The following is a 24881-nucleotide window of genomic DNA, read 5'->3' as shown; positions in this document are numbered from 1 at the left end:
TTTTTTTCTGGAGATGTTCAAGAAAGCTAGCAATAACCCCCTGGCTTAGCAGCTAGTAAATGCCACCTCGTTTTGCAAAAGCCCCCCCATTGCTGGAAGCTGACAACCTTAAGAAAGCCAAGCGTGTTACCCATTCACTCTCCGATTTTTATTATATAAATAGATATGATGAAATTCAAATTTATAATTATATTAAATTTTTAATATTTATAATTTATATTATTCTCTAATAATATCCAACCAATAAAAATTCATTTAAATCAAAGCTAATGTTAAAACGCTGGAATCAAGATCATGTTTAATTTCAATCCAAATTTCTGCAAAATCCAGCAAGGAGATACAGGTTACCCATTTTTTTCTGGAGATGTTCAAGAAAGCTAGCAATAACCCCCTGGCTTAGCAGCTAGTATATGCCACCTCGTTTAGAAAAAGTCCCCCCATAGCTGGAAGCTGACAACCTTGAGAAAGCCAAACGTGTTACCCATTCACTCTCCAAGGAGAACTTTCGACTTCTCATTTTCATTCCGCACCTCACGCTACTGCAGGTTTTTCTCACCATGCACCAGTCTGTCTTTAGCTGGTGATTGTTGCGTGGCATTTTCATGCTCTAAAGAGATCTTTGCAGAGTGGACATATGCAATCTGCTGCCTTTTTCTTATCTCTAATCCCATAAAATTGCAAAGAAACAGGTCATAAGCTTCCAAGGATATGTTAGAAACTTGGCATGGTCACATCAATCGAGTGTTTCCATCCCAGTTCAGATCTGGGTAAATTCCACTTCTCCTCCATTTTCTTTCAACTGAGCTCACCATCATCATCACCAAATCGCTTCCACCAAATTGCTTGCGCGCAAACCACCGGCTGCCGTCGTGTCTACGATGTCCATGCCTAGAGAGCGTGGAGGATTTGAAGGAAAAGATCATAGGTGGGTTAAAATAACTGAATAAATAAAAAATTAGAGTTCTTATCGATCTGAGGCTTTCTAAAGTAGAAAAAAAGAGAGGAGAGATTCCAGCAAACGTGAGAAGAAGAAAATTAATTAAAAACAATAAATTTTAGTTTCAATCAGGATCATAGAGATAAATTGTGCATTGAAGAGAGAATTTTAATCTCAGCATTTTGTAATATTGATAAATTAAAGAGAGGGATTTGAATCCTTGATAAACAAAAATGTATATGGCAGTTCCAATGTTAAATTGAAGTCTTGAGCTACTCGGCTATTTCTTCTACATAGTGATCATGATAATAGTTTTAGTTCAGCGAGTGAATTACGAGTCAATACTGATTTGAAAATGAATTTTTTCTATGTCAAAAAACTTACAGAAATCACTTTATTTATTGGCGTCAAAAATAAGATAGATGGTATAAAAATAAAAATAAACTATTTTTTTCCAAACAAAAAACAAGATCATGGAAATTGTCTAATGCAAGAATCTCAAACTCTTTGCTTGGGTTTATAATATATTATGTATGAGAATAGTTAGATTTTAATTTTGTTAAATTATAGTGGGTAAATAAAAAAACAAATCACATAATGTTGATGGTAATTTTCTATTTTTTTAAATATCAAATACATGTTTAAGATAAAAACAATTATATTTTAACAACACACATGAATATCAAATGAAAAGCATCGATGTAATTACCAATAAATTTGGTTTGTTTGTTGTATACTTAAATGTTAAAGTATGTTTAAAAGTATATTTGTTATTTTTTTAAAGTATTTTTTACTAAAAAATATATTAAATTAATATTTTTTTATTTTTAAAAATTAATTTTGATATTAGCTTATCAAAATAATATAAATATATAAAAAAAATTAATTTAAAATATAAAAATAAAATAACTTTTATTTTTTAAAAAACTTTTAAAATATAAAAATAAAATAAAATAAATTAAGTTATGTTGTTTAGTGAAGTGTTGTAATAATGGAGTTTATCATTCATTATGAGGCTCTCTTAACATAAAACTTTAAATTTTTGATTTTTAAATTATATTTTATTAAAAAATTAAATATTTTAATTATAATTTTAAAATCTTGCTCAGTTAGTGTGGGTTAATCCTGATCAGTTTAAAATTAAAATTGAACTGAGTTAAAAAAATAAAAAAAAAATCCTAATGTAATCCAATAAAATCTAATTGCAAATCTATTGATTTTTATTTTTTTATTTTTTATTAAAATTATATTATTTTAATTTTTTAAAAAAATTAACCTAATAATTTAGTAAAACCTGAGCCTTGAGCAGAGGTCTTAATTAGTGATAGTAATAAAAATAAAATAAAATAATATTATAATATTTTTAATGAAAAAAAGTTTTTACAAAAATACCTATATAAAAAGGTCTCGAGAGTAATACAACAGAGGAATCGAAAAATCACAACCGTCAAAACAATGAGACCGCAAAAAGCAATGGCATTCCTTTCGTGGCTTTTCCCTTAAAGACAAAACCGTCGTCTAATCTATCATTCGCGACCCGCCCTCCCGCCAAAACACAGTAGCAGAGCGAAGCGGAACAAGCGATGGCTGCCTCTTCCAAAACAATAATGGATTTCCTCCAACCCGCCAAGCGCCTTAAACTCTCTTCCTCCACTCCTTCCCCAACAGACCCCTTAAATCTCTTAAACAAATCACTCTCTGCAAAATCAACCTCCACCGACCTCACTCCTGACCAAGTATCCCGCATCGAATTCAACAAACTACGCGCCAAATCCAAACGCAACCTCAAACTATGTTCTCAATTAGTCTCCAATTCCAAAGGCAACACCATCTTCACCCAAATCGATTTCAATTTTACTTTCCATTTTTATTTTTTCTACGGTTTTGATTTGTTTGTTTCATCTCAATACAGGTTCCTCCGGGCATGTGAATTTAGAGGAACTGTTGGTGGAGGACACGTGGCGAGAGGTGCTACCACAGGAGTTAGAAAAGCCTTATTTTAAGAATCTAAGTAAATTTGTGGAAAGTGAGATTAGTAACGGGAGTGTAGCTATATACCCACCGCAGCATTTGATTTTCAATGCCTTGAATTCGACACCGTTTAATACGCTCAAGGCTGTAATCATTGGACAGGATCCTTATCATGGCCCTGGTCAGGCTATGGGGCTGTCTTTTTCTGTGCCTCAAGGGGTCAAGGCACCTTCTAGTCTTGTTAATATTTTCAAGGAACTTAAGCAGGATCTGGGGTGTTCCATTCCGTCTCATGGGAATCTTGAAAAATGGGCTATTCAGGTAAAAATTCTCCCTAGCAATCATATGTTATTTGCTGTTTTATTCTTTGTTTAGACGTGCTACTTATTATCAACTTAATTTTAGATCTGAACAGGGGTTTTGATTGATCTGGGTTCTTATCACATTAAATAGACGAATTTGAAGTACAATCTGTTGAGAAATAAAGTTAGTAATAAAAGAAAAATTTGGAGTGAAAGATTTGTTCCGTTGTTACAATATTTTTTTTTCTATGCAAAATGTTAGGTTGGAAAGAAAAATTTGGAGTGAAAGATTTGTTCCATTGTTACAATATTTTTTTTTCCATGCAAAATGTTAGGTTGGATTTTTTTTTTTTGTTTTGTTTCAGGGTGTTCTATTGCTCAACACAGTTCTCACTGGTAAGATTCTTCATCATGCCAATTTATTTCACAAATAACTTGTATTTGCTTGATGCCAGTTTATTTCAGGGAAACTTGGGATAAATTCAGCCAGTGGGTGGAAAAGCTCCCATAATCAATGCAATCTATAATGATGGAGTTGTTGTATAAGTTTTGAATATCATGGCATGCTTTTTGTGTATAGTGGAAGAATTATGAATCATGACAATTGTGACACGTTTTCCATGTTGGCATGTGAATTTGATGAGGCAGTTGGTAGAGCTATATTTAGTGAAGCACAATATTTTTGTTATAGACATTTTGGCACTTCAGGGTCTAACATTTCGTATCTGAAAATGTTCAACATGAAAGGTTCTGGTTATCTTTTGTTTCTGTTCAGTTAGGAATCACCAAGCGAATTCTCATTCAAGGAAAGGATGGGAGCATTTCACTGACGCTGTTATCAAAACAATTTCACAGAAGAAGGAAGGAGTTGTTTTTCTTCTTTGGGGTAACTCAGCTCAGGAGAAATCCAAGTATGTCTATCATGCAAGCTTAGTTCAGTGCAGCAAATGAATAAGATATCTGCTGTATTAACAAAAGTCTCCCTCCCTGCCTCCCTCCCTTGTATCTCTCTCTCACACACACTTGCGCTCGCGCGCACACACTCTAGTCAATGGATTGAGTATTTAGTTGATTCACTCCAACAATTTTGGCCTAATAATATAGTTTAAAAGAGACTAGAGTGCATTTGGGTGTTGAATTCCCTAACAGGTATACTGTAGTTTAATCAATTGGCTCTGAAGCATGCATAAGGTGGGATATGTGTTCACCAAATGGTAAACACTTCTGTTTGCTGGGTCACCTTGCTGAAAACCTGAATGCAGCGTAACTATGCACACATTTTGGCATTCTAAATGAGTTGACATTCTGTGTAATGTCATCTGCCTTGACATGGAGAACTATAAATTCAAGGAAAAGCAAGATTGAATATCAAAGGAACGTAGAATTATGGTCTTGGTTCAATGTAGAGCCTAACTTGCTAGCTGACCGGGCTTCTTCTGTGGAACTGTCCCAACTCCTGCCTTCCAAAAGGCCTGGCACATGCACCGAAGGAAAAGCAAGATTGAATATCAAAGGAATGTAGAATTATGGTCTTGGTTTAATGTAGAGCCTAACTTGCTAGCTGACTGGGCTTCTTCTGTGGAACTGCCCCAACTCCTGCCTTTCAAAAGGCCTGGCACATGCACCTTTTTTACAAAAAAGAAATATTGAGACTTAAAAGCCCCCTTACTCATTTTTTGAATCTTATTTCTCATGTTAATTCAGATTCTTATGTTATCTTTTGGATGTTCTGAGATTTAAGCATTAAAGGTGTTTCTGTAAGTTCAGGATTTGTTGCACACAAGAAATGGCTACTCTCTGGATATCTTAATTATAATCAACTTTATCCTACTACTAGCATTTGTTTTAATATAAGCTTGTCTTTCCTGTTTAGATTTCCTCGTCCTTTTAGACTAGGAACACTGATGGTCTGTATATAAAGCATCTAACCTGCAATCTTTAGTAGAGATAAAACAAACAACTTTGATAGCCTATTGTGGTTTTCCGAAGCTGCGATGCCCTAGCTCGTTATCCTTGAATTTTTATCATCTTTATGCTCATCAATTTACAACTCAAGTTCCAACTCTAATTGACCATACTCTTTCCCTTAATTTCAGCTGTCCCAAATAGAAGTCCTCAATGTACAATCCTGATCATTTATCCTGCATTTTGCCTTATATTTATTTATGCTTATTCTGGTACAAACTTGGTCATTGTTGAAGATACAATAGTTTCAACTGTAAGGATTATGGTCATTGTTGAAGATACAATAGTTTCAAATGCAAGGACTGAACATTTTATATAAGATGACAGGTTTGAGAGAGTAATTTTTCCTTAAGTTGTAATATTCTCATAAACGGTTTTATGAACCAAAATGACTCAAGTTTTGTTTGATGAATGAATTGAGAGGAATGTTTGCTTTTTATGGATGATTTCATTAACATTTTTATGACTTAAAATGATTCAGTTTGTGTGATGAATTTGGAGGAATTTAGTAGCTTGAATATCCAGTCAGATGCTTATAAAAAGGTTGTTTCCCAGGTTAATTGACCTGACAAAGCATCACATTCTGAAGGCTGCACATCCTTCTGGCTTGTCTGCAAACAGAGGCTTCTTTGGCTGCAGGTTAGTTTGTTTTCATGCATAGTAATTGTAATGCAATTTTATATACTTAAAATGAAAAGAAAATCACTACAAGTAATTTGTCATTTTCATCCATATAATTTATTAGTTGCTGTTTTAGAGTTCTCAGATTTAGAGCTGATGAGTTGTGATGGGTGTTAGGCATGATCAGAAGGCAAAGGGAGTGAGAGGCAGTTAAGGAAGTTAAGTTTCGTCACTTGGGGCTGAATAGTGAGAATCATTTGTCCCTTGAACCCCAAGTTCATGCAAATTGGTATCGAATGCAACTAGATAACAATTCTGACAAACAATAGGACTTTTTAAGGGACTGGGAACGCTTTAGGCAGTTCAAAATAGTTTTGTTGGGATCCAACAATTTCATCCCTATTTTTTAACTCACACTGATAAGATAATTCACAAGGAAGAATATGTCCTTTCCTCTGTTTTATTTAATTACGGAATCATCAAGTATCTTGAATTGTTTACTTGTGCGAGGTCACATTATTGGTTATGTTAAAATTTGATGTCATTAAAAAAATTTACAGAACTCATGGATCCAATACATGAAGGAAATTCAAATTCATTAGGAGGAAAAGGAAACCTTGTTCCCTTTCGATGAATTCAATAAAATGACAGGACTGTTAACGATTGCTTGCAAATGATGTGATCAGGCATTTTTCTCGCACAAATCAGCTCTTGGCGCAAATGGGAATTTCCCCAATTGAATGGCAACTTTGAATCGATGGACCAGTTACTGATATTGATTTTGGAGCAGGGCTTTGTCAGTATTTCTAGAATCTTCAAGCAAGACAAGTTTTTGGGGCTCTATTTATGTATAAATTGTTGTTTGCCTTTCTGTGAAGGGACTTCCCTGTACGGTCCCAACATTGGTTGTATCCAAAAACTGCGCGCTTGGCCATTATCCTGTATTTTTTGGGTGATTTTCCTTGTCCAAAAATCTAATGCTAAAGGACCTGTTTTTAATCTTGTCTCGGAAAAGTAACAGCATTTAATCAATATGAGATTCAAATGCAGTATCAAGTTGAAAAGGTTATTGTTCAAGATAAAAGAGAGATTCGATGTAATAGCAGCTCGGAAATTGTTAGAGCTTGGAAGCTTCACAAGTTTTTTTTTAAAAAAAAAAACATTTAAGGGAAAGAGCTTGGAAGCTTCACAAGTTTTTTTTTTAAACATTTAAGGGTATTTTTTAGTTAGTTTGAGCTAATAAATTTCACAACAACATTGGATTAATAATACTTGCTGTATTCTTTATATTATATAGAGTTTTCAACACGGTATTGGCAATGGCCAGTTAATAAATTTTGCATCGAGTGTATGCTTTGAAATCATATCATCTTCGAGATATGCATGCAACTTGGGTGCTATTCAATTTTTTTTTTAGGTTTCTAAGATGTTTTTTTTTTTTAAAAAAAAAGTAGAATCTATGTCAAATTATGGTGCATACTTTTTAACTATATCGCGCCACTTTTCCAATCCAACCCTAAATAATTGGAACTGTTTAAACTTGATAATTTTTTTTTTTTTGTCTGGGTTTTGATCAATAGAGGAAAAAAGAGAGTAATACCCAACTAAAAAAAAATAGAAATTTAATTTAGAAAACGATATCCAGTCTTTTGAATTATTTTAACGAGGCTAATTTATAGTATTGAGATAGGGGAATTATATTACTAATTAGATATAATAAAAAAATTGCAGTAAAATCATTCACACCCATTTGATTGCTATGCGTTGAAGTGGATAAATAATTAAATTCGATAAACACTAAAAAAAAAACCACGATAAAAAGACATATCGGCGCCCCTATTGACAAAATTGAAAGTTCTGAAGGATGATAGTGGAATTATTTCAAACCTAGAGAGAGTCTTTTTCTGTAATTTAACCTACTCTTCCAATCCAGTGCTCTTAGTTAGCTAGCTGTTCGTTAATATACAACTCCAGTAAATTCTCTCTCTCCGCTTTAGTTTTCAATGATACAAGAAAGGCAATCTTGTGTGAGCAGCAGCAGCACCTGAACAAGTTCAACTCCAAAAATTTCTATAATCGTAAATGGAGCGAGAAGAAGGAGAGGTGAGAAACTTTCAATGCGAATCATGCGGTTACATAGGTCTTGAAGAATCCGATGGCTTCTATTACTGCCAGCAATGCGGTGCTCAAGCTCAAGGCATCATGGAAACCGGTGTCGCCGACGAAGACTTTGTTGAAAAAGGCCTTGACTCCGCCGCCCTCTACAGCCACCGCCACATCCGCCGCTCCCAAACCACCCACTCCACCCAACCCACCGCCGACCCCTCCTCCATCGCTTGGCTCAGCTTTACCCAAGAAGAAGCAGAACCCGACAACAACAATCTTAGTCAGAATTATATTAAGAGAGAAGATGATTATGGTTATGATTATAATGATAGCTATGATGGGGTGTTTGGGCCTACAGAGCCTGAGGATTTTGGGGGCTTGAGTAAAGCGAAGCTGAGTTACGAGGATTATTATAATGAGGTTAGGATTAAATATGTTTTAGGGATGGGGTTAATGATTCGGTTACAGTGTGAGGCTTTAGTTGAAAAGTTTAACGTGACTCCATTAATTGTTGGGGTTGCTAGCACTGTTTGGTTAAGGTTTTTGCTTACTACTGGGGTTTTTAAGGATAGTTGGGCTAATGATGTTTTGATTGATTCCGAGATGCAAAAACCAGAAACCACCGAATTGTCAGGTAATAATTATCGCATTAACTTTTTGTTGTTTACTCCTCTGTTGTCTTGAAATTTTTCGTTGAAATTTTCAATTTTTTTGCTGGTTTCAAGTGGATATCGATATGGTTTACATCTATGTATGCTTATGGTCTTATTGGATGCTTCACTAGTTTTAGTTTTAGCGTGTAAGAATGATTACATTTTTTTATTGCACGAACATTTTTCGAGTTTATATATGTAATTTTTGTAATCTGTGATCTCAGTGGAACCAGAAGATAAGAAGAGACGTGTTAGGTACCACCGTCATGAACCTCGTAATTCATTTGGTCAGCGTGCAGTGCTAATATGGTTTAGGTATCTGAGAAAGCAAATACCATTGCATTATTCTTTAGCGATCTCGTTTTTGGCTTGTCATGTTGCTAGAGAAGCAGTTTTACCCACAGATATAGTGAAGTGGTCGGTCGAAGGGAAACTTCCTTATTTTGATGCTCATGTTGAAATTGAAAAACACTTTGGACATTCGTCGCCTGCCTGTTGTATAAGTTCAAGTCTAATGTTCAGGCCTATGCAAGCAGTTCCTATTCAGAAGTTAGAGTCAATGGCAGCCAGCATTGCTGAGTCCATAGGCTTGCATTTGCCTCCAGTGTATTTCTACGGAATAGCTTCTCGCTATCTTAGGCATTTGTCTCTTCCAGTTGAAAAGATTCTTCCACATGCGTGCCGCATATATGAGTGGTCAATGCCCCCAGATCTGTGGTTTTCAACAAATGAGCTGAGGCTTCCTAGCCGTGTTTGTGTATTGTCAATACTGATTGTAGCAATAAGAATTATCTACAACATAAATGGTTTTGGGGCATGGGAAGGAAGTTTGCCTGGTTATACAAGCAGATTAGACTTTCCTTGTGGCTCTCAAATGCAAGTTGATGAAAAAGATTCCGGTTCTCCTTGCAAGCTGGATGATTCAGATGAGAAGCCTATTGGTAACAGATCGCATGTTCAGAGGTCGGAGTTAGATTCTGCAGAGCTTTTGCGCAACTTAGATGCTAAATACAATGAGATCAGTGATGCCTATGGTAATTATTTGTCTCTTGTTTTGGACTTCAATTGGCATTGGGTTACTGGAACTGAAGGATTCCATGTTGTAGAAGGGTTTTGTGTCTGTGGTATTCTGCCCCACTTATGTATTCTTTCTTGTGCTTGTAGAGTTCACAAGGGACTTGCCATCATATCTCCAATACTGTAATGAGGTGGTATTTTGTGGAGCAGGATCTTCGCATGTGAATCATCGGGAGGATGAGTTAATAAAGAAGTTGTGGGATTTTTATCAGAGTGAAAAGGTAATAAGCAATCTGAAAGTTTCCTATGATCTATTTTTAGGCATATGCTAAGGATTTTGTGCCATGCTGGTGTTTGTTGATTGTAACCTGGATCTCATCAAACTCGGGCTCACATCATTAGATTCCCTTCTAATGTGCTAGATACCAATTGTTCATTTTTTTTCAGTATTTTTTTTTCCCAAGTTGAAAATTGAAATAGACTTCCGACATCCTTTTATTCTTTGGATTTTCGACTTCAAAATGTAACCCCAGGTCTGAGTTCTTATCATTGTTGTTAATTTGCTATAATTATATCTTCATGGTATTCAAAGTGAACATTGCTTTTTGGACCTCACTTCTCTGAGTAAAGAATCATTCTTGCTAAGAAAAAAACGTAAAATATTAAATTTGGTGTACTGTATGTCTGATTGACTGCATATAAGAGTAAAATCTTTCCTGGTGGTATCTTCAGATCGGTTCACAGTCATGCCCTGTATGCTGAATATTTTTATTCTATGCTCTTATAATTTGGAATCTAGGTTGGCAGTTTCTTTTTCTGGCTCTTTTTTTCTGGATGGTAGATGTGAATGCTGCATGTCAAGGTAGTAAGTGCCAAAGAGCTAGTATTTGTGCTGACTTGTTAATTTTTTCTGTTATCAGTGCTCTGATCCGGCAGAAGATGATGGAGCACAAAATAGGACTGTTTTCAATGGAAAAAGATTGAGGAATGACAATGGATTTGCCAGAGATCAGATGGGAAAAAAGAAAATTATCGAAGAGACCCATGAATACCTATCCACTGATACCTGCAATTCAACAGGAGATGAAAACAATGATGATTCAACGGAGACTGTCAAAGATAAAGCCATTAGAAAGTTGAAATTAGACATGGCAGAGAATAGGTTCTTTTACATTCCACCAAGGCTCAAAATCAAGAGATTTGATTACCTCCACTATGTACGGAGGTTAGGTGATGGTGCGTTAACTTATGTTGCCCATGCAGATTATTATATTTTGCTTCGTAGTTTTGCTAGAGCTGCTCAGGTTGATACCCGGATAATGCATATCGGGGTAATGAATTTTGAGAGAAGAGTGGCCTGGATGGAAAAAAGAATCGACTACTGTTTGCACTTGACACCTCCTAGTTTTACCTGTGAGTATTGTAGAGACGTGCCAGATCATTCTGATGATGACGATGCAATTGGACTTTCGCAGTTGCATTTGTGAAATGTTTTTATTTGATCTCCATCGTATAATTAGTTCTTCTGATACCTTTTTTCAAAAACACATCAAGGGCTGCATCTAGAGCTGTTTTTTTCCTGAAAAGAGAGTAGTTTCTGTTTTGAATTTTGACAGGTCCTGCCTTGTAAATCCTGGGAATATTGATCATCAACGATTGTTTATGAATCCATGTCAAAGCGAATGAGTAAGGTGGATATGGCGACCATGTTTATGCCTATTCTGTCACCTCATTTTTAGAGGCGATTTCTTCGGGTTGCATTCTTGGGTCTGTTTTTAGCTATGTAGTAATTCTTAGTTTCTTAACACTGATCCGTGGGATTCAATAGCAAGACTCTCACTGTCGACGCTTATTTTCACCAGAAATTACATCAAATTAACAGGTTTGGCAAAGCTTAAGCCACATTCATGGTCATGTTTGGGTCAACACATGACACCCATCCTATTATCTTGAGGCCTGAGGACGACAACTTTGTTCTGCCTGGACTGACCCGAAACACTGGCAATTTTCATCTGTATAGCTTTAGGAACAACGGGATGTGGATTTAAATTTTGCAGATGGATTAGAAAATATGAAGGATCGGAGGTCACTAAGAAAGCCACTTGCACCGGAACCCGATCCTCCATTAGGTGACGTGATTTGTGGATGTTTGGGACACGAATTTTCTATTAATCAGGGTCGTTCAATAGCGGGCCACGTAGAGGAAAGAAGATGAAAAATCTGCTACATGTGGCAGGCTTTCTAGGCATAGAAGCAGCTATAGGTAGTATAATATTTAGTAATTGTTTTTTTTTTAAGATATTGTTTATGATTGTTTTTTAAAATATTTTTTATTTAAAAATATATTAAAATAATATTTTATTTTTTACAAGTAATTTTTTATAAATGAAAATATTAATTTAAAATTTAAAAAACATTTAAAACCAAAAACAGTTTTAAAGTGCAACTAAATGCAAGTTTTGCTTAATTATTTTTAAATTAGGAGCAAAAGAAAACAAAGCTTGCCGCTTAATTAACGACCCTACTGAACAGGGAAAGGTTGAAATGCTTGTTGAGACCACTGCTCCTGTCGCCTAACACAGATTAAGCAAATCAAAAGCATGCTGCTTGCGTCAAAAAGTCTGGGATAACAAGATAACATATAATAATAGATGCATGTCACCAAGTTCGGAGCTGGATTCATTGTTTGATTTGCGATCAGAATCCAAATACTAAATCACCCTCTCCAACTACCCCAGCAGAGCCATTAACCCTTCTAAGAGAAAGGATGCATCCTATATATTTATTCTGCTTGATCAGAGCTGCTCCACAAAATGAATAACACATGACATGTCATTACAGATTGCATATCCAAATTTGATAAACCATAGCTTTAAGCAGGGGGTTTGTTTCTATTCCCCTTTCCCTTTACTTGAAAAACAGATGGATTAATCGTATCAAGCGAGTAAAGAGAGTTCCCTGGCCAGTTCTAATAAAATGCCAAAAAAAGAAGAAGCATCCCATGCCATGCTATTGCCGAGAAATGACGTTTGCCTACGTTTTGGTGATACAACAGTTAAAAATGGCTGCAGAATGTTAATGGTTAATATCAATAAAATATACTAATTAAAGACAGGTTAACAGAGATCATAACAGTTCTGTAAGAAAAGTTACTGTCCTTGTCTCATGCATTCTCCACTCTATTTCTCTCCATGACGACCTTCAATTAGTGATTAGCAATCACTGAACGGTCATCGACATAGCTAACGGTCATCGACATAGCTAAAGAAACTAGAAAACAAAAGAAGAACAAGAACAAGAAGAAGCAAAGAACTTTCATGCCCACTAGTCGTCTGTCTTTTTTTTTCTTTATCTAAATCAATATGATGGAGAAGATCCATGGGGAGCCACAGAACCATGAACATGTACTTTACTCTCAATCCGGTACCTATCAAAGCTATCATAGTTACTCCCATTGTTGTTGAAGCTGTAACCTTTATTGTCAGCACCAACTCTACCAGCTTCCTCATTAACATTAAAACCACAGCTGTCGCTGCTATTAATACCGTAACTATTATTCAACTTGTCTTTCCTGGACCTATTGTTATGCATCCAAACTTTGAAAACATTTCTAGTAACCCCGATTTCACTGCAAAACTCTTCAACACCTCTATCATTATTGCCTCTCAGCAACCTCCACCCCAACTTCTCAGCAAAAAGATACATCTTCTTTCTCTGTTCTTGACTAAACTTGGTTCTTGCTCTCTTTTTCCCATGTGGGCTTGTCATTGCGAGACTGTAACTCTGTTTCTGGAGTTGGGTATCATCGAGATGACCAGAGCTCAAGGACAACAGCATGTGAGGAGCAGAAGGGTAGAAAGACTGCGGGCTTGGTGATGCCGGTGATGTTGGGCTAGGACTTGGACCTGAACTTGTTGACCCTGGGCTTTGGCTTGAGCTCGTGGTCCAGTTAAGTGCTGGTGGTGGTAGCATGTGAGCGATGGTGGTGGGGCCAGATGGTTCACGGCGGTGGAAGTTGCGGTGGCAGCCACAGGCAGCACATTTGAAGGAGGCAGCGTCTTGAGGGGTGGCAGTTGACTTGGGCATAAACTCCCCACAACCATCCAAGGCCAGTCCACCAATACCTGCAGCATGGTTTTTGTGGCATTCTTTGTAAGACACCACCATATTTTGCTGTGGTGGTGGTGGAAGATGGCGATTTTGGTGGGTCTTGTGTGAGCCATTTGTAAGGGATAAGGCCTTGGTGAGATGGGTTTGGAGTGGGGTTTCAGTATCCATGTCCGAGTCTGGGGATTTGGTGATGTGGTGGGGGCTTGTGGTTGAGTCCATGGCTTTTTTAGTCATGTAGAGGATTGAGAAAGATGAAGAAGTTGATGGGCTTACAGTGATGATGATGATGATAGTTTATCTGTTTAGAATGCCAAAATGTCTCACGAGGTAATGGGAGATGGGGTTTGGGAGAGGTGGGAGATAAGATGGTAGATATAGATTTGAGGGATACAACTGTGCAAGGGAGAGGCCCAGGGCACTGCTCCAAGTCCCAACAAAAACCCTAGCTAGGGTTACTTGTATAATATAAACTCAAAAGTTCAATAATATGATTTAGTACTTTGTCGTTAGGTTAGTGTGCAATTATAATTTTTAGCTGGGTTGGTTGTGGGCAATCAATAAAATTGGTTTTCTACTGTATTGACCAACGAGTTGCAAGCAACGACTGAAGAGCACATTCAATGGAAATCTCTGCCTAAATATTATGCATTGAGTAAATGCATGCACCTGTGAAAGAAATATGTCTGGATTAAGGAACTGCCGTCCTGAACGAACACGTGGCTTCATGTTAAGGATGTACAGTAAAAAAGGACAGTTTGCCCTCACCCCAGGTACAGCTCATTCCTGCAAAGTAGTACCTAGCATGATTTTCACGACAAGGCATGTTGTTGGTCTCTTTGCCTACAACATAGCCTCCTCTCAACTGTTTGCGCATAGGTTTTAGGAGATCACTAGGTTTTTTTTGCTTCCATGGCAAGGAAGAAATCGGTGCCGATATGAGAATGCCTGAGATAAACGGCTTAATTAGGATAGCCGTGACTATTTTTTTGCTCAGGTGAATTCTTTTTAGAATACCTGGACAAGATCTTAGAGATCAGATTGACAAAACAGAAAACAAAAACAAAAACAAAAACAAAAACAAAAACAAAAACAAAAACAAAAACAAAAACAAAAACAAAAACAAAAACAAAAACAAAAGGCAGCTATGACATAACAGAGGCTGATTTTGTTTGCCATGGGAGGAGATTTCATTTGGTAAGTACATTGATTGCATGATTGCAAATTGCACCGACCATGCATCTAAAGTGCTTAACTTTTTCCAGCGGGAACTCATTGCTCCTACTTGAAGGTTGATCGATATTGAAGAAGAATCTCATCACTTTGATTTAGCTATAGGTCCACATCATAATCACCATTTTCTCTACCCTTGAAGCATCTTAATGCGGCGGCACGTCATGCTATCTTTGATTCCTTATTTATTTTTCTGGGTAAATGGCAGTAGTCGCCTCTCCTAATCATGTCGCCTCTCTTTTCATTTTTAATTTGTTGAAGGAAAACTGCACCTAGCCCCGTGATTTAAACATTACAATACCTAAATCCTTGCCCAATCCATCCTTCAATTGTTGCATAAAAAAATCATTCAACTACAACTTTTCCCTCGCCTTTATTGCTAAAAATGGTTAGCAGTGTGTGTTTTCTTGGGACACGTACGATCTTAAATGGAAAGTCCTGCAAAGTTTATCAAGTCAACTGTGTGGTTTATTAATGGGGTCGAGTGAAATGGTCAGGAATGAAAACTGAGTTTCATGTATTACTGCTCAAGGTAGACACCAGCCCTTTCCACTACTGGGTGAAAGATAACTTCATTGTGAAATGATGATAATCGAGGGGAAATTAAAAAGAAAAAAGTCAGTACTGTTGATCATAGACAATCGGAAAAAGTCGGAGATGTGATGTTTTGTCCTTTTTACGCTTTAAATTGTGGTTAATCTTCTCCGATCATGCTTTATCAGAATCCAAGAGAGAAAAGTTTGTACAAGATCAACGCAATTTATAGGCTTTAAGTCTCCCTTCAGTATTGATAAGACGTGAGATTTAGAGCACGCTTAAGAGGTATCATTAAAGGGTTTGCAAATCCTGCTATGAGAGGGATGGATACGGGAGAGATGATGCCTATCTCTTTAACTGGGACAAAAAATAAATGAAAACATTTGTATAAATTAATGGATTGTCAATGACACCCCTCGAATCACCCTAAGCCACAAGATCTGGTCTCCAAGAGGAAAGAGTCAAGAAAAACTCCCTCTACTTGATTATACAGAACATTTTCCTGACAATTATGCCGTCATCGATAAATGAGACAGCGACTACTTTCTTTTTTATTATCACTTCCAGTGATTTTTTAGCCGGGAGTGATTAGTTTTGAATGGTAGACGGCTGAGGGATAGGGTTTCATGTGGGTGGGCTCACCCTGGCCACATGACATGACCTCCATATAATTGTGGGTTCATGCTAGATGATCAGTGAATTAAGACCTCTTAAACTTTATCCCTGAACACCATTCACCAGAACAGCTTGGTTCTTGTTTTTCATGCATTGGCTATAGACGGAATAGAAGTGAAACTTGAATCTAAAATCTATGAGAAATTTATGGTTCCTCTCTTCCAAAATAAAAAACCACTAGGCTTTATATTTATCGAAAAAGAAGCACGAAAGGAATATAGATCGAGAGGTGCAAGGATTATGATGAAAATAATGGATGATCCATCTACTTGTTTGACTAATTAAAAATAAAATAAAAAAACAATGAGAGTCCATTCATCCGAATCAATATTATTAAAAAAATAGAAAGGATAAGAGTCGATATCCATCTAAATGGAAAATGATTAAGAATTACAAGGAGGAAGAATACTTTCTTATATCGTTGTCCTTTTTATACAAACATCAAATCCTTCCTTCTCGACCCCTCTCCTCATATCCACTCCTTCTTTTTCCAATCCTCCATCCAATATTCTTTCCTGATAACAAGAGTGTTATATAAGATAGAAGGAATATTTTTATCGATTTGGCTAAGGATATTTTTCCTGATGAATATCTCGCTTCAAAATTATTATTTCCTCTCAAGTTGTTTGAAACTCCGGATTACCTGGACAAGTAATTACGAGAACAAAGAGAGCAACATCGGTCGCCGGAGTGCATGGTTACCAAGATTACTATCATTACATCTGTTACGGTGTCATCTTCCACGAGTGTAGAAGATACAGCACAGAAGTCAGACGATAACCACTATCCATTAGCCATCGTCTAGAGGACAGATAACCAGGATTTTTTCTGTGCAATTGAGGGCCTGGGGGAAGAAAAGGCCCACTTCTCTAGCCTTATTTCCACGCTGAAAGCTTTGCATTTACCATTTATGATCGAGGGAGCCAGACACACCATGGTCCACTGCCCTTAATTTCCGGGGCCCCACCAGATAAGCCACCATGATAGGAGGAGATAAATATGTCACAAACTCAGTTTTCAACTCATTAGGGGCCGGTGGATAAGTATCCATGAAGGAGCTTTTTTGTTCTTTGAAGCAACATTACTTGGGAGGATGAGATTAAGAAGCGAAGAGAGAAGAGAAGAGACAAATCTCTCGAGGCAGCCTAAAGAATTAAGGATAAGAATTATCCTCCTAATGTTATGGATAAATGATAATCACCCCTTTATTATTCTTATTTTCTAAGATTTCGGAGTAGACTAAACGTGTTAAGTGTGACAATTTGGTTATTGTCCTCTTCAAATATTAATGATTGCACATCAAGACCAGACCCGAACCCCCCATTCCTTTTTGTCAGCCCATCATGTGTGGGCTACAAGCCCATTTACTTTTTATCTCAGCAATGCCTGTTAAGCGACACCGTCTCAGATCCACAGCCCTCTTCTCACAAAGCCCATTTACTTTTTATCACAGAATGCCTTCACTTGCGTCTCTTCTTTCCCCGCTCTCTTTTCATATCTTCTTCTTCTACATCTAGGCACGTTTTTTCAACCATCTATCATCTGTGTTCAATCTTTGGCCTAGGTTGCTGTCTTTATTGACAAATAAAGCTACTGACATGCAAGTGGGTTGGAAGTAAGATTGTCAAAGCTCCATTGAATGTTTGTTGACTAGGAGGCAGTCATGCAGGTTGTGAAATTTGACACAAAGATTTCGGTTCTGCTGGATTCCTGTTATTGCAGCGCGCGCACTTGTAAGTAAATTGGTTATAACGTTTGGTACAAAGCTCCAGATCCTGCACCATTGATGCGTTGGAAACTAGACACGAACAACTTTCTGAGGATATATAGCTCGCTCAGCAATTTTAAAACTGGAACCTGTACCTGTACAGGCATTCTCGGCTTTGTTTTCTTTGGATTGAGCTCAGGTCTTTTAAGCTTTGTTAAGAACCATCTACTCCAAATTCATTGGTGAATGAGAATATTGGATTTACTAGGGATGCACCTGCATCAAAACCAGGAAGAATTGGAAATAGAAATCATTAATTGCTATTTTTCCTATATAATTTCTCACCTGTCATTATGAAGAACAGCAGTTCTACTATCTGAGAGGTGCAAATATGAGAACGTAATAAATTTAAGGGTTTAAATTAAGTTTTCTATTTATATTTTAACCAACCATGAAAAGTTTCAGTTGTCACAAACAGGTTGAACCGAAGAAAAAGCATAAGCAGGCAACCCCTCGTTTATTTAAGCAATTTCATGATAGTAACGAAATTTTCTTGCGTGTCTTTGATCCATGGTATTGACACAACACAATAAACCGAAGCTAAGCACTTACAAGAGCAATAAGTTTCTAGACTAGTTCTGTTTCTACAAGTCAGATCATGTAAGCAAACAAAATCGCATGAATCTCAAGTACTAGAAAAGGTAGGTTCTGACGTTGTCATATTAGTCGATGATTGATAATTCAATTCATTTACAGGCGTATTCTAAATTGAATTTAATCATGTGAATAAAGATTTTACTCTGATATAAAAATTGCAGTAAGTTATCAGTTGAATTCAAATAACGTACAGAATTGAATTCAATCGCAGATATGATTTGATTTCAATAAAGGTGAAGGGGAATCAACTTCGTGGTTAAGAAATTCAGCGGCGTAGATTGGTTTTGAGAAATACTGCCGAATATCATCTTTGTTGCTGGTGAATGGTGAAAAAGAATTATTAAACCTTCAAGATTACGACTTTACTCGTCTGAAGCTTGCAAGTTGAAGTGAGAAGGGATGCTGTTTGAATGAATTCACTCTCTGGGTACGGTTATTTTCTGTTTTGATAAATGGGATTGGCTTGTTTCAGTTTGATTCGCTCTTATTTTCTTATTTAACTCCGTACTTCTGTGGATGCTTGTACTAATTTTTTTTGTAAGATAAACGGGCAGCCTAAATGGTTCTGAGCTATGTGTTATTGCTATTAGATAGGCAATGTTACCTGCTTTGTACACAGTTCCTCATCTTGCACTTTGATTTGCTCTTTCATTTTGTCTGATATCACTTATATGCATGTATTGATCGAATACTTCAAAACCATGTAAGCAAACTTTTTTTAGTTGAGTTTCGAAATGGACAGATCGTGTTTGATTGGCACAGGATTATGGAATTAGTGAGAGTAAGCAGCCCGTAGAGTAGACATGTCCTGTTTTACTAGCTGTTTCATTTCAATTTCTCAAACTGCAAACTAGTGAGCATGTTGATATTCTAGGCTTGAATATTATAGCTTTATGATGCGATGCTGTCTTAGAAAAGAAGATGAGAGTGGAAATAGCAAATAGGTTAGTTTAAGGGTTAGTGGTGCTGCTGAGAAACCAAACCCTGCCTCCTCAACTTTTACTCTAATATCTTATCTTTCTTATTCTCTGCTCCAATCCCAATGTGTCGCTTTCTGTAAATATGCTCCGGAACAAATTCCTTAAATAATTCTAAAGAGATGTCTTTCCTTGTGTTAATGCATTGTCTTGTTCCTGGTCATTTATAATGAGGAACAGCAATGATGTTACCAATAATTTTACTTTGGTGGAGACCCAAAGTATTTGAACTGGTATTTAAAAAAGCTTTTGTCAGAACAACTAATGCAAACCACTAATCCTCCTTGAATTGCTCCAATCATGCCATGACGAACCCCTGTCCTATGGCAGTAAAGGACACTGAATTTCTATTCGAGTACATATATTTTGCTGCTCATAGTCCTGTACATTCAAGCTGCGGCATCAGTGATATTTAGGCGAAGTCCAAATGTATGGGTGTAATATTCGACCCTGAACCTGAAGGGGGAAAGATAATTGGAGATTTTACTAAGTCTCTGATAGTTGGGATGATCTAATGGAGAAGCGTCTCTTAGTTTTATCAGGTCATGAAGAGAATCACAGATATTATCTGCCTTGTGAAAGGGAGTGCATCCTTGGTCATAATAGCGATTATCTTGTATGCCAATATCGATATGACTTCTTAGCTTCTCTAGGTAGATACAAGACCTGCCCTCTTTATGTCACATTAAATAAGGTGTGGAGTTTCAGAGTATTTCTGAATGAAAAACCAAGAAAAACTGTACGTCTTCTTCACAAAAATGCATAAAATCAATTGCGAGGCTTCTGGTCTCTATATGACCGAGTAAGTACTTTATTTAATTAGTGCTTACCTTTGTTGTGGAGTTGTTGATCTTCTGGGTTAAGACATGGTCAAGGGTTAAGTTTGAATCAATCAAAGCATCTTGCCTCTCTATGTTAAACTTTTGAACAGACTTTGTTAATGAAGGAATATCACTATAATCTGCAAAGAAGCATATAGCCAAGCAAATAGGTGCAAATTTCTAAGAAAGATTGAGGGGGGGGAGAAAAAACTGTCCTTTTCCTTTCTGCGAGCCATACCATCATCTATGCCGTGTTCTTTGGAGGTTGATTCTGATCTCAATTTGCACAGAGATGATACTGGCTCTGTGAACATTTTCTCTAATAGCTTTTCTATACACATCTCTCTATAAAGACAAACTCTTAAAATAAAATAAAAGGCAAAACCAATCAACCCTTCCTCGTTAGAGTTCTGCAAAAGAAATATTCACCACTGTCTAGTTTTCTCTGCTTTGCTAGAAGCTATTCTTCTTCTTTAGATGTCACCTTTACTTGCTCTTCCTGCCTCTGTTTGAAGAAACAACTCAAATATATCAAGACCTGTTGTGAATAGGATCTGATCCTCTTCGTACACTTCTTTTGCTTGTTTGACTTGGATCAAATGTCTTGTTTGCTTGGGCTGATTTCTTTGAGTCCATCCCCTGCATGTCGACGTCCTTGAGGCTACGTTGGCCGTGAGGCAGTGTCCCGTGATCTTTTTGGTCGTGTCTGAGGATCACCTCTACACTCGTCAAGCCATAAAGTTTATGAGGTTGAACTGCTATGAAGCCAACACATATAAGAAGGATAAGCACTCTACGAGAACAAAAAACCATTGTTTCTGCTCTGAAACAAACAAGAAAGGCAGAGGTGTGTTGTTTCTGTTTAGAGTAATGAGATGATAAACAGGTCTGAGAATGTGAGCCTTCTATTGTGATGCTCCATTCCTGTGGATATATGCCTGTTATTTATCCCTTATTGGATTTGGAGGGCGCTTTAAAGCGAAAAAGCAGGGAGGGGCCCCAGAACACCCGGTGGGATTTTTGATTCACCCAAATCATAAGCCTGCATTCTAAACATATTAAGGCTGTTATGGAAGAATCTGACAATGATGAATAAAGGGGTTGGAACAATACCCTTGAGAAGCCAAGTATCTTTTTTCATTTGTTCCCCTACATCCCTATCATTTGTTTTGCTTTTCGTCCATTGAAACAGGCCTACCACTCTCTCGAACTCTTTAAATGTCTTGCCACATCACCCGACCATGCTTATCTGGACATGCACTGGGGGCTGATATTCATTCTTAGCCGATGGTCTTTCCAGCTAGGCTAGGCTCAGCTCAGCTCATAATTTGAGGCAAGCTTTCTACGAATAACAGGTTTTCTGTCGCAGTTAAGTGGTAAATATTTTCTTATGGTATGAGGATCATCTTTTATGTGGTGGGTATTTTAGGAAATTATCGTTACTTTGGTATTAAGAAAAGGGGAGTTCTGTTTTTTAAGCAAGAGTGACTGGGCAGACATAAGCGATGAGGCCACCTAGAACTAGTAGATTGCTACAGTTGCAAGTCATATAAAGAATCAAATACGAGGGAGAAAGAATGAGGAATAGAACAGCCCCCAAAAGAAACAAGCTCTTGCTTTATGCCATTCTAAGATCTCTTCCTCACTTTAGAATTCCAAGCTCTCTTCCCTATGCAACAAAAACAACAGCACTTGGTTTCTTGCGCTATATGTGTTTCTTTATGCCTTTCTTTGGGTTGCTAAGTTCTTAATCTCCCATTCAATGATCCAGTGAAGACCCACTTCAACCCTCCTTCCTCCCTTTCTCTCTGTGGATTAAGCTGTAAATTTTTCTCGTTTGTTTATGAAGACCATCTTTTCCTTTATTCCCTTTTACTTTTCTGTTATTGTTGCTGTTGTTATGATATAAACCACATGCGACTAGGAACATTCTAAAGCATATGTTCTTGTACTTTATTACGTGAATATTTATATTGGTGGTTTAACAATGGTGATTAGTAATGGTCCAAGCAACAAAACCCCAACTTGAATGGGTTGTTAATGTGCTGATTCTTTGCTTTATATCCTCCTGATAAAGCAGAATGGTTAAATCATTCTTGCTTTCTATTCTTCCCTATCTTCTACAAGGATTAAATCCTCCCGTAGTGGGTGCTATGCACATGATCAATATGCCGATCCACTTCGAAGTATTGTTTGCTGCTTGACATGGACATGAGGTTACTACTAGTGTATATGAGTTTCTAACCACGAAATTGTGTGACGAATTAGACATCCGTATCTGATTCATCACATTTTGAGTCAAATTTTTACTGCTGCATTGAACTTGAGCTTGCTCAATATCCACTGACTGGACTGGGATCGACCATAAGCTTCTAAACACTGTATCTGATGCACAATATTTTCCGACAAGTGTTATCGCCATTTTTTATATATATAGTTTTGTTGCTTTCATGATCAAGTGGTGTCGTTGTCCAGTCAAATGCATATGCAACACCGCCTTCTTTTCCTCCTTTTTTTTGAAGAAGGGCGTCGGATTAAAGGCTTCAGTTTCGAAAACCAAAGAAAGGGTAAAAAGGAAAATTTTATTTTCGTGACCTGCTTTACCTGGTTTGAGTCACAACCTTGCATTTGAACTGTATTTTCTTGAAGAAAAGAGCCAGAAGATCCCTCGGGAAGCAAGCACTCCTTTTCTTTTTGTTGTCCCTGGCAAATATTATTTTCTATCGTTTTAAGATTTGCTTTTCTTCTGAAACTCATTTTCCTACAAATTAATACTATATAAACTATAGTTGTTCAGTGAAGTCATAAAAAATGGTTTTATATTCCTTTAATAAATCATTGAATGTACGTTAGATAATGCGGTTTATTAAAAAAAATATACAAGAACGGATGTTTTACATATTTTCATCCTCATTTGACTGCGCTGCGATCTCCATATTAATTAATAGTTGAGGTGCAGAAAAAGATTTTATATTATATTAATTCTCTTACAAAAACGGGAAAAAAAAGGGGGCGGTGATGCAGAGACTCATGGGTGCTGAACCATAAATGTCCCTCCCTCTCTCTCTCTCTCTGCTTGAAATTATGCAGACCAAATTAAAGAGAATTCTTTTCATTCAAACCTTGCCAAATAAGAGAGAGGCTGGTGGCCTTCTATTCTTCTTTAGATTGAGTGGTACGGGAAATGTACTTACTTAGAATAATATTTCTTGTACTTGTTTTGTGTTTATTAACATTAGTATCTTAATTCACAGGTCATGCCCCCTTGGGTGTAAGATAGTATTAGCTATAGCAATCAAGGGAAGGAAGGATTTAATAATACTAATGAAAGAAGGAAATTTTATTTAATTTTTAAAGCGAAACCCTACGCTACAAATTGTGGCTTTGTAGATTCTCGAGGCTGGTCTTAAAGTCGGGACTTTTCTTCAGTACTTTCATCGACAAGTTAAAACAATGGAGCCCGCAGGGTTAAGCCGTGCAATGGCTCGAATCCATTTTCCGTAGTCCATCGTCTTCTTCTCACTAAGCCACCAATGCCATGTCAGGACCAACATAGATGAGTGGCGAAGGGATGAAGATTGCCGGAGCAGTTTCTGTTAAAGGTAAAGCAAATTTGAGCCTGTAACGCGTGCATATCCTCTCAAAAGAAGACTTGTGGTATGTTGGCTACAACACAATGCAATAGAAGAAGAGAATTAACACCAATTTCTCCTATTAAATTACATGATATTACATTTCCATAGAAACTAGCATCGAGAACTTGATTGCAGACGTTGTAGGATTGGAGGTCTTTGAGTTTGGAATTTATCAGGATTCTGGCTAGTGGAAGGTTTCCTTGATCCCATAGATTGGTCGATAGTTCCGGTGGCCCGGCTTCTGCCTCTATCAGGATTCCCACCTCCCCTACCACGCTTTCCCAAGAAACCATTTTTCAGGATTCGGCTGGCCCGTCAAAAAATGGGGATACTCCCCCCAAGAACCAAGGGAGGCGGCAGCCCCCGTCCACGTATCTCTATTTGGAATTGCTTATTGGGTTTAAGTAGGTTCTCTAGTATGCAATCCAGCATGTGACAAGGTGGTTTGTTTTCTAAAATGTATGGAATTGAAGAAAAATGAGAGTCCACAGACTGAAATAACACTATAAATCATGACAAGCACCAATTGAAGCAACAACCATATGTGTTGGGATCCAAGTTCATCAGGGCACCCCTCACATATTTTAAATTTTGCTGTTGCCATCTTCGACCAGCCAAAACAAGCAGTCAATGACGTCTTGAACCTGATATGATACACCAATGAGGATGGTGATCTGCATCCTCCGAGATTCCATATTTGTTTTTCTCAGGCAGTTCCCGAGAAATTTTGGGGACAAAAAGCCACGCTGTAGGTCAGTGTGCCTTGAATCATTCTCTAGAAACACAAATTGGGAACAACTAATCATTTCTTTAGCATAGGAAGATTCTTGATTAACCCGATTGTAAGCCATAAATGTTCTAAAGAGACGCCAAAAAGTGAGAGCTGCAAACAGAATGTTATCGAAACACAAGGTAAAAGGGAGATGCTACCTTGTTCAACCTTAAAGATTGTTTTTAGT

The 24881-nt window shown here is 37.2% G+C and overlaps 4 protein-coding genes and 1 long non-coding RNA gene across 5 annotated transcripts in view; 2 read left to right on the top strand and 3 right to left on the bottom strand.

The window, feature by feature from the left end:
• Positions 1-517, bottom strand: part of LOC105119411 (uncharacterized) — a 4508-nt gene extending 3991 nt beyond the window's left edge. Inside the window, 1 exon segment of the mRNA XM_011017553.1 lies at positions 459-517. Within this exon segment, the coding sequence (XP_011015855.1) occupies positions 459-517 (59 nt within the window).
• Positions 518-2398: 1881 nt separating this feature from the next.
• On the top strand, positions 2399-6845 carry UNG (uracil dna glycosylase). The gene is made up of 6 exons (XM_011015212.1): positions 2399-2758; positions 2850-3229; positions 3576-3606; positions 3986-4121; positions 5731-5814; positions 6483-6845. The coding sequence occupies exons 1-6, from the start codon at positions 2521-2523 to the stop codon at positions 6547-6549; spliced, it is 936 nt and encodes a 311-aa protein (XP_011013514.1). The 5' UTR covers positions 2399-2520; the 3' UTR covers positions 6550-6845.
• A 795-nt stretch (positions 6846-7640) lies between these two features.
• Positions 7641-11309, top strand: MEE12 (maternal effect embryo arrest 12). The gene is made up of 4 exons (XM_011015223.1): positions 7641-8536; positions 8780-9589; positions 9720-9853; positions 10493-11309. The coding sequence occupies exons 1-4, from the start codon at positions 7879-7881 to the stop codon at positions 11057-11059; spliced, it is 2169 nt and encodes a 722-aa protein (XP_011013525.1). The 5' UTR covers positions 7641-7878; the 3' UTR covers positions 11060-11309.
• Positions 11310-12627: 1318 nt separating this feature from the next.
• Positions 12628-14228, bottom strand: LOC105117539 (zinc-finger homeodomain protein 11-like). Its single transcript, XM_011015234.1, has one exon. It carries the CDS (start codon positions 13914-13916, stop codon positions 12930-12932), a length of 987 nt encoding a protein of 328 aa, XP_011013536.1. The 5' UTR covers positions 13917-14228; the 3' UTR covers positions 12628-12929.
• A 2206-nt stretch (positions 14229-16434) lies between these two features.
• LOC105117516 (uncharacterized) lies at positions 16435-18048 on the bottom strand. The gene is made up of 2 exons (XR_840771.1): positions 16768-18048; positions 16435-16639 (listed from the first exon to the last, which is right to left on the bottom strand). It is a non-coding gene; the product is annotated as an uncharacterized LOC105117516 (long non-coding RNA).
• Between the last annotated feature and the right edge of the window lie 6833 nt (positions 18049-24881).

This window comes from Populus euphratica, unplaced genomic scaffold, assembly GCF_000495115.2.
Source record: "Populus euphratica unplaced genomic scaffold, PopEup_1.0 scaffold5.1, whole genome shotgun sequence".
Taxonomy (NCBI): domain Eukaryota; kingdom Viridiplantae; phylum Streptophyta; class Magnoliopsida; order Malpighiales; family Salicaceae; genus Populus; species Populus euphratica.
This window is presented reverse-complemented; position numbering and strand designations above follow the sequence as displayed.

Bases quoted from the DNA above. Each gene is read 5' to 3' on its own strand.
- UNG (XM_011015212.1), top strand. From the start codon at position 2,521: ATGGCTGCCTCTTCCAAAACAATAATGGATTTCCTCCAACCCGCCAAG. The intron at 2,759-2,849 runs GCAACACCATCT...ATCTCAATACAG, and splicing joins ATTAGTCTCCAATTCCAAAG to GTTCCTCCGGGCATGTGAAT. The intron at 3,230-3,575 runs GTAAAAATTCTC...GTTTTGTTTCAG, and splicing joins TTGAAAAATGGGCTATTCAG to GGTGTTCTATTGCTCAACAC.
- MEE12 (XM_011015223.1), top strand. From the start codon at position 7,879: ATGGAGCGAGAAGAAGGAGAGGTGAGAAACTTTCAATGCGAATCATGC. The intron at 8,537-8,779 runs GTAATAATTATC...CTGTGATCTCAG, and splicing joins AGAAACCACCGAATTGTCAG to TGGAACCAGAAGATAAGAAG. The intron at 9,854-10,492 runs GTAATAAGCAAT...TTCTGTTATCAG, and splicing joins ATTTTTATCAGAGTGAAAAG to TGCTCTGATCCGGCAGAAGA.
- LOC105117539 (XM_011015234.1), bottom strand. From the start codon at position 13,916: ATGACTAAAAAAGCCATGGACTCAACCACAAGCCCCCACCACATCACC.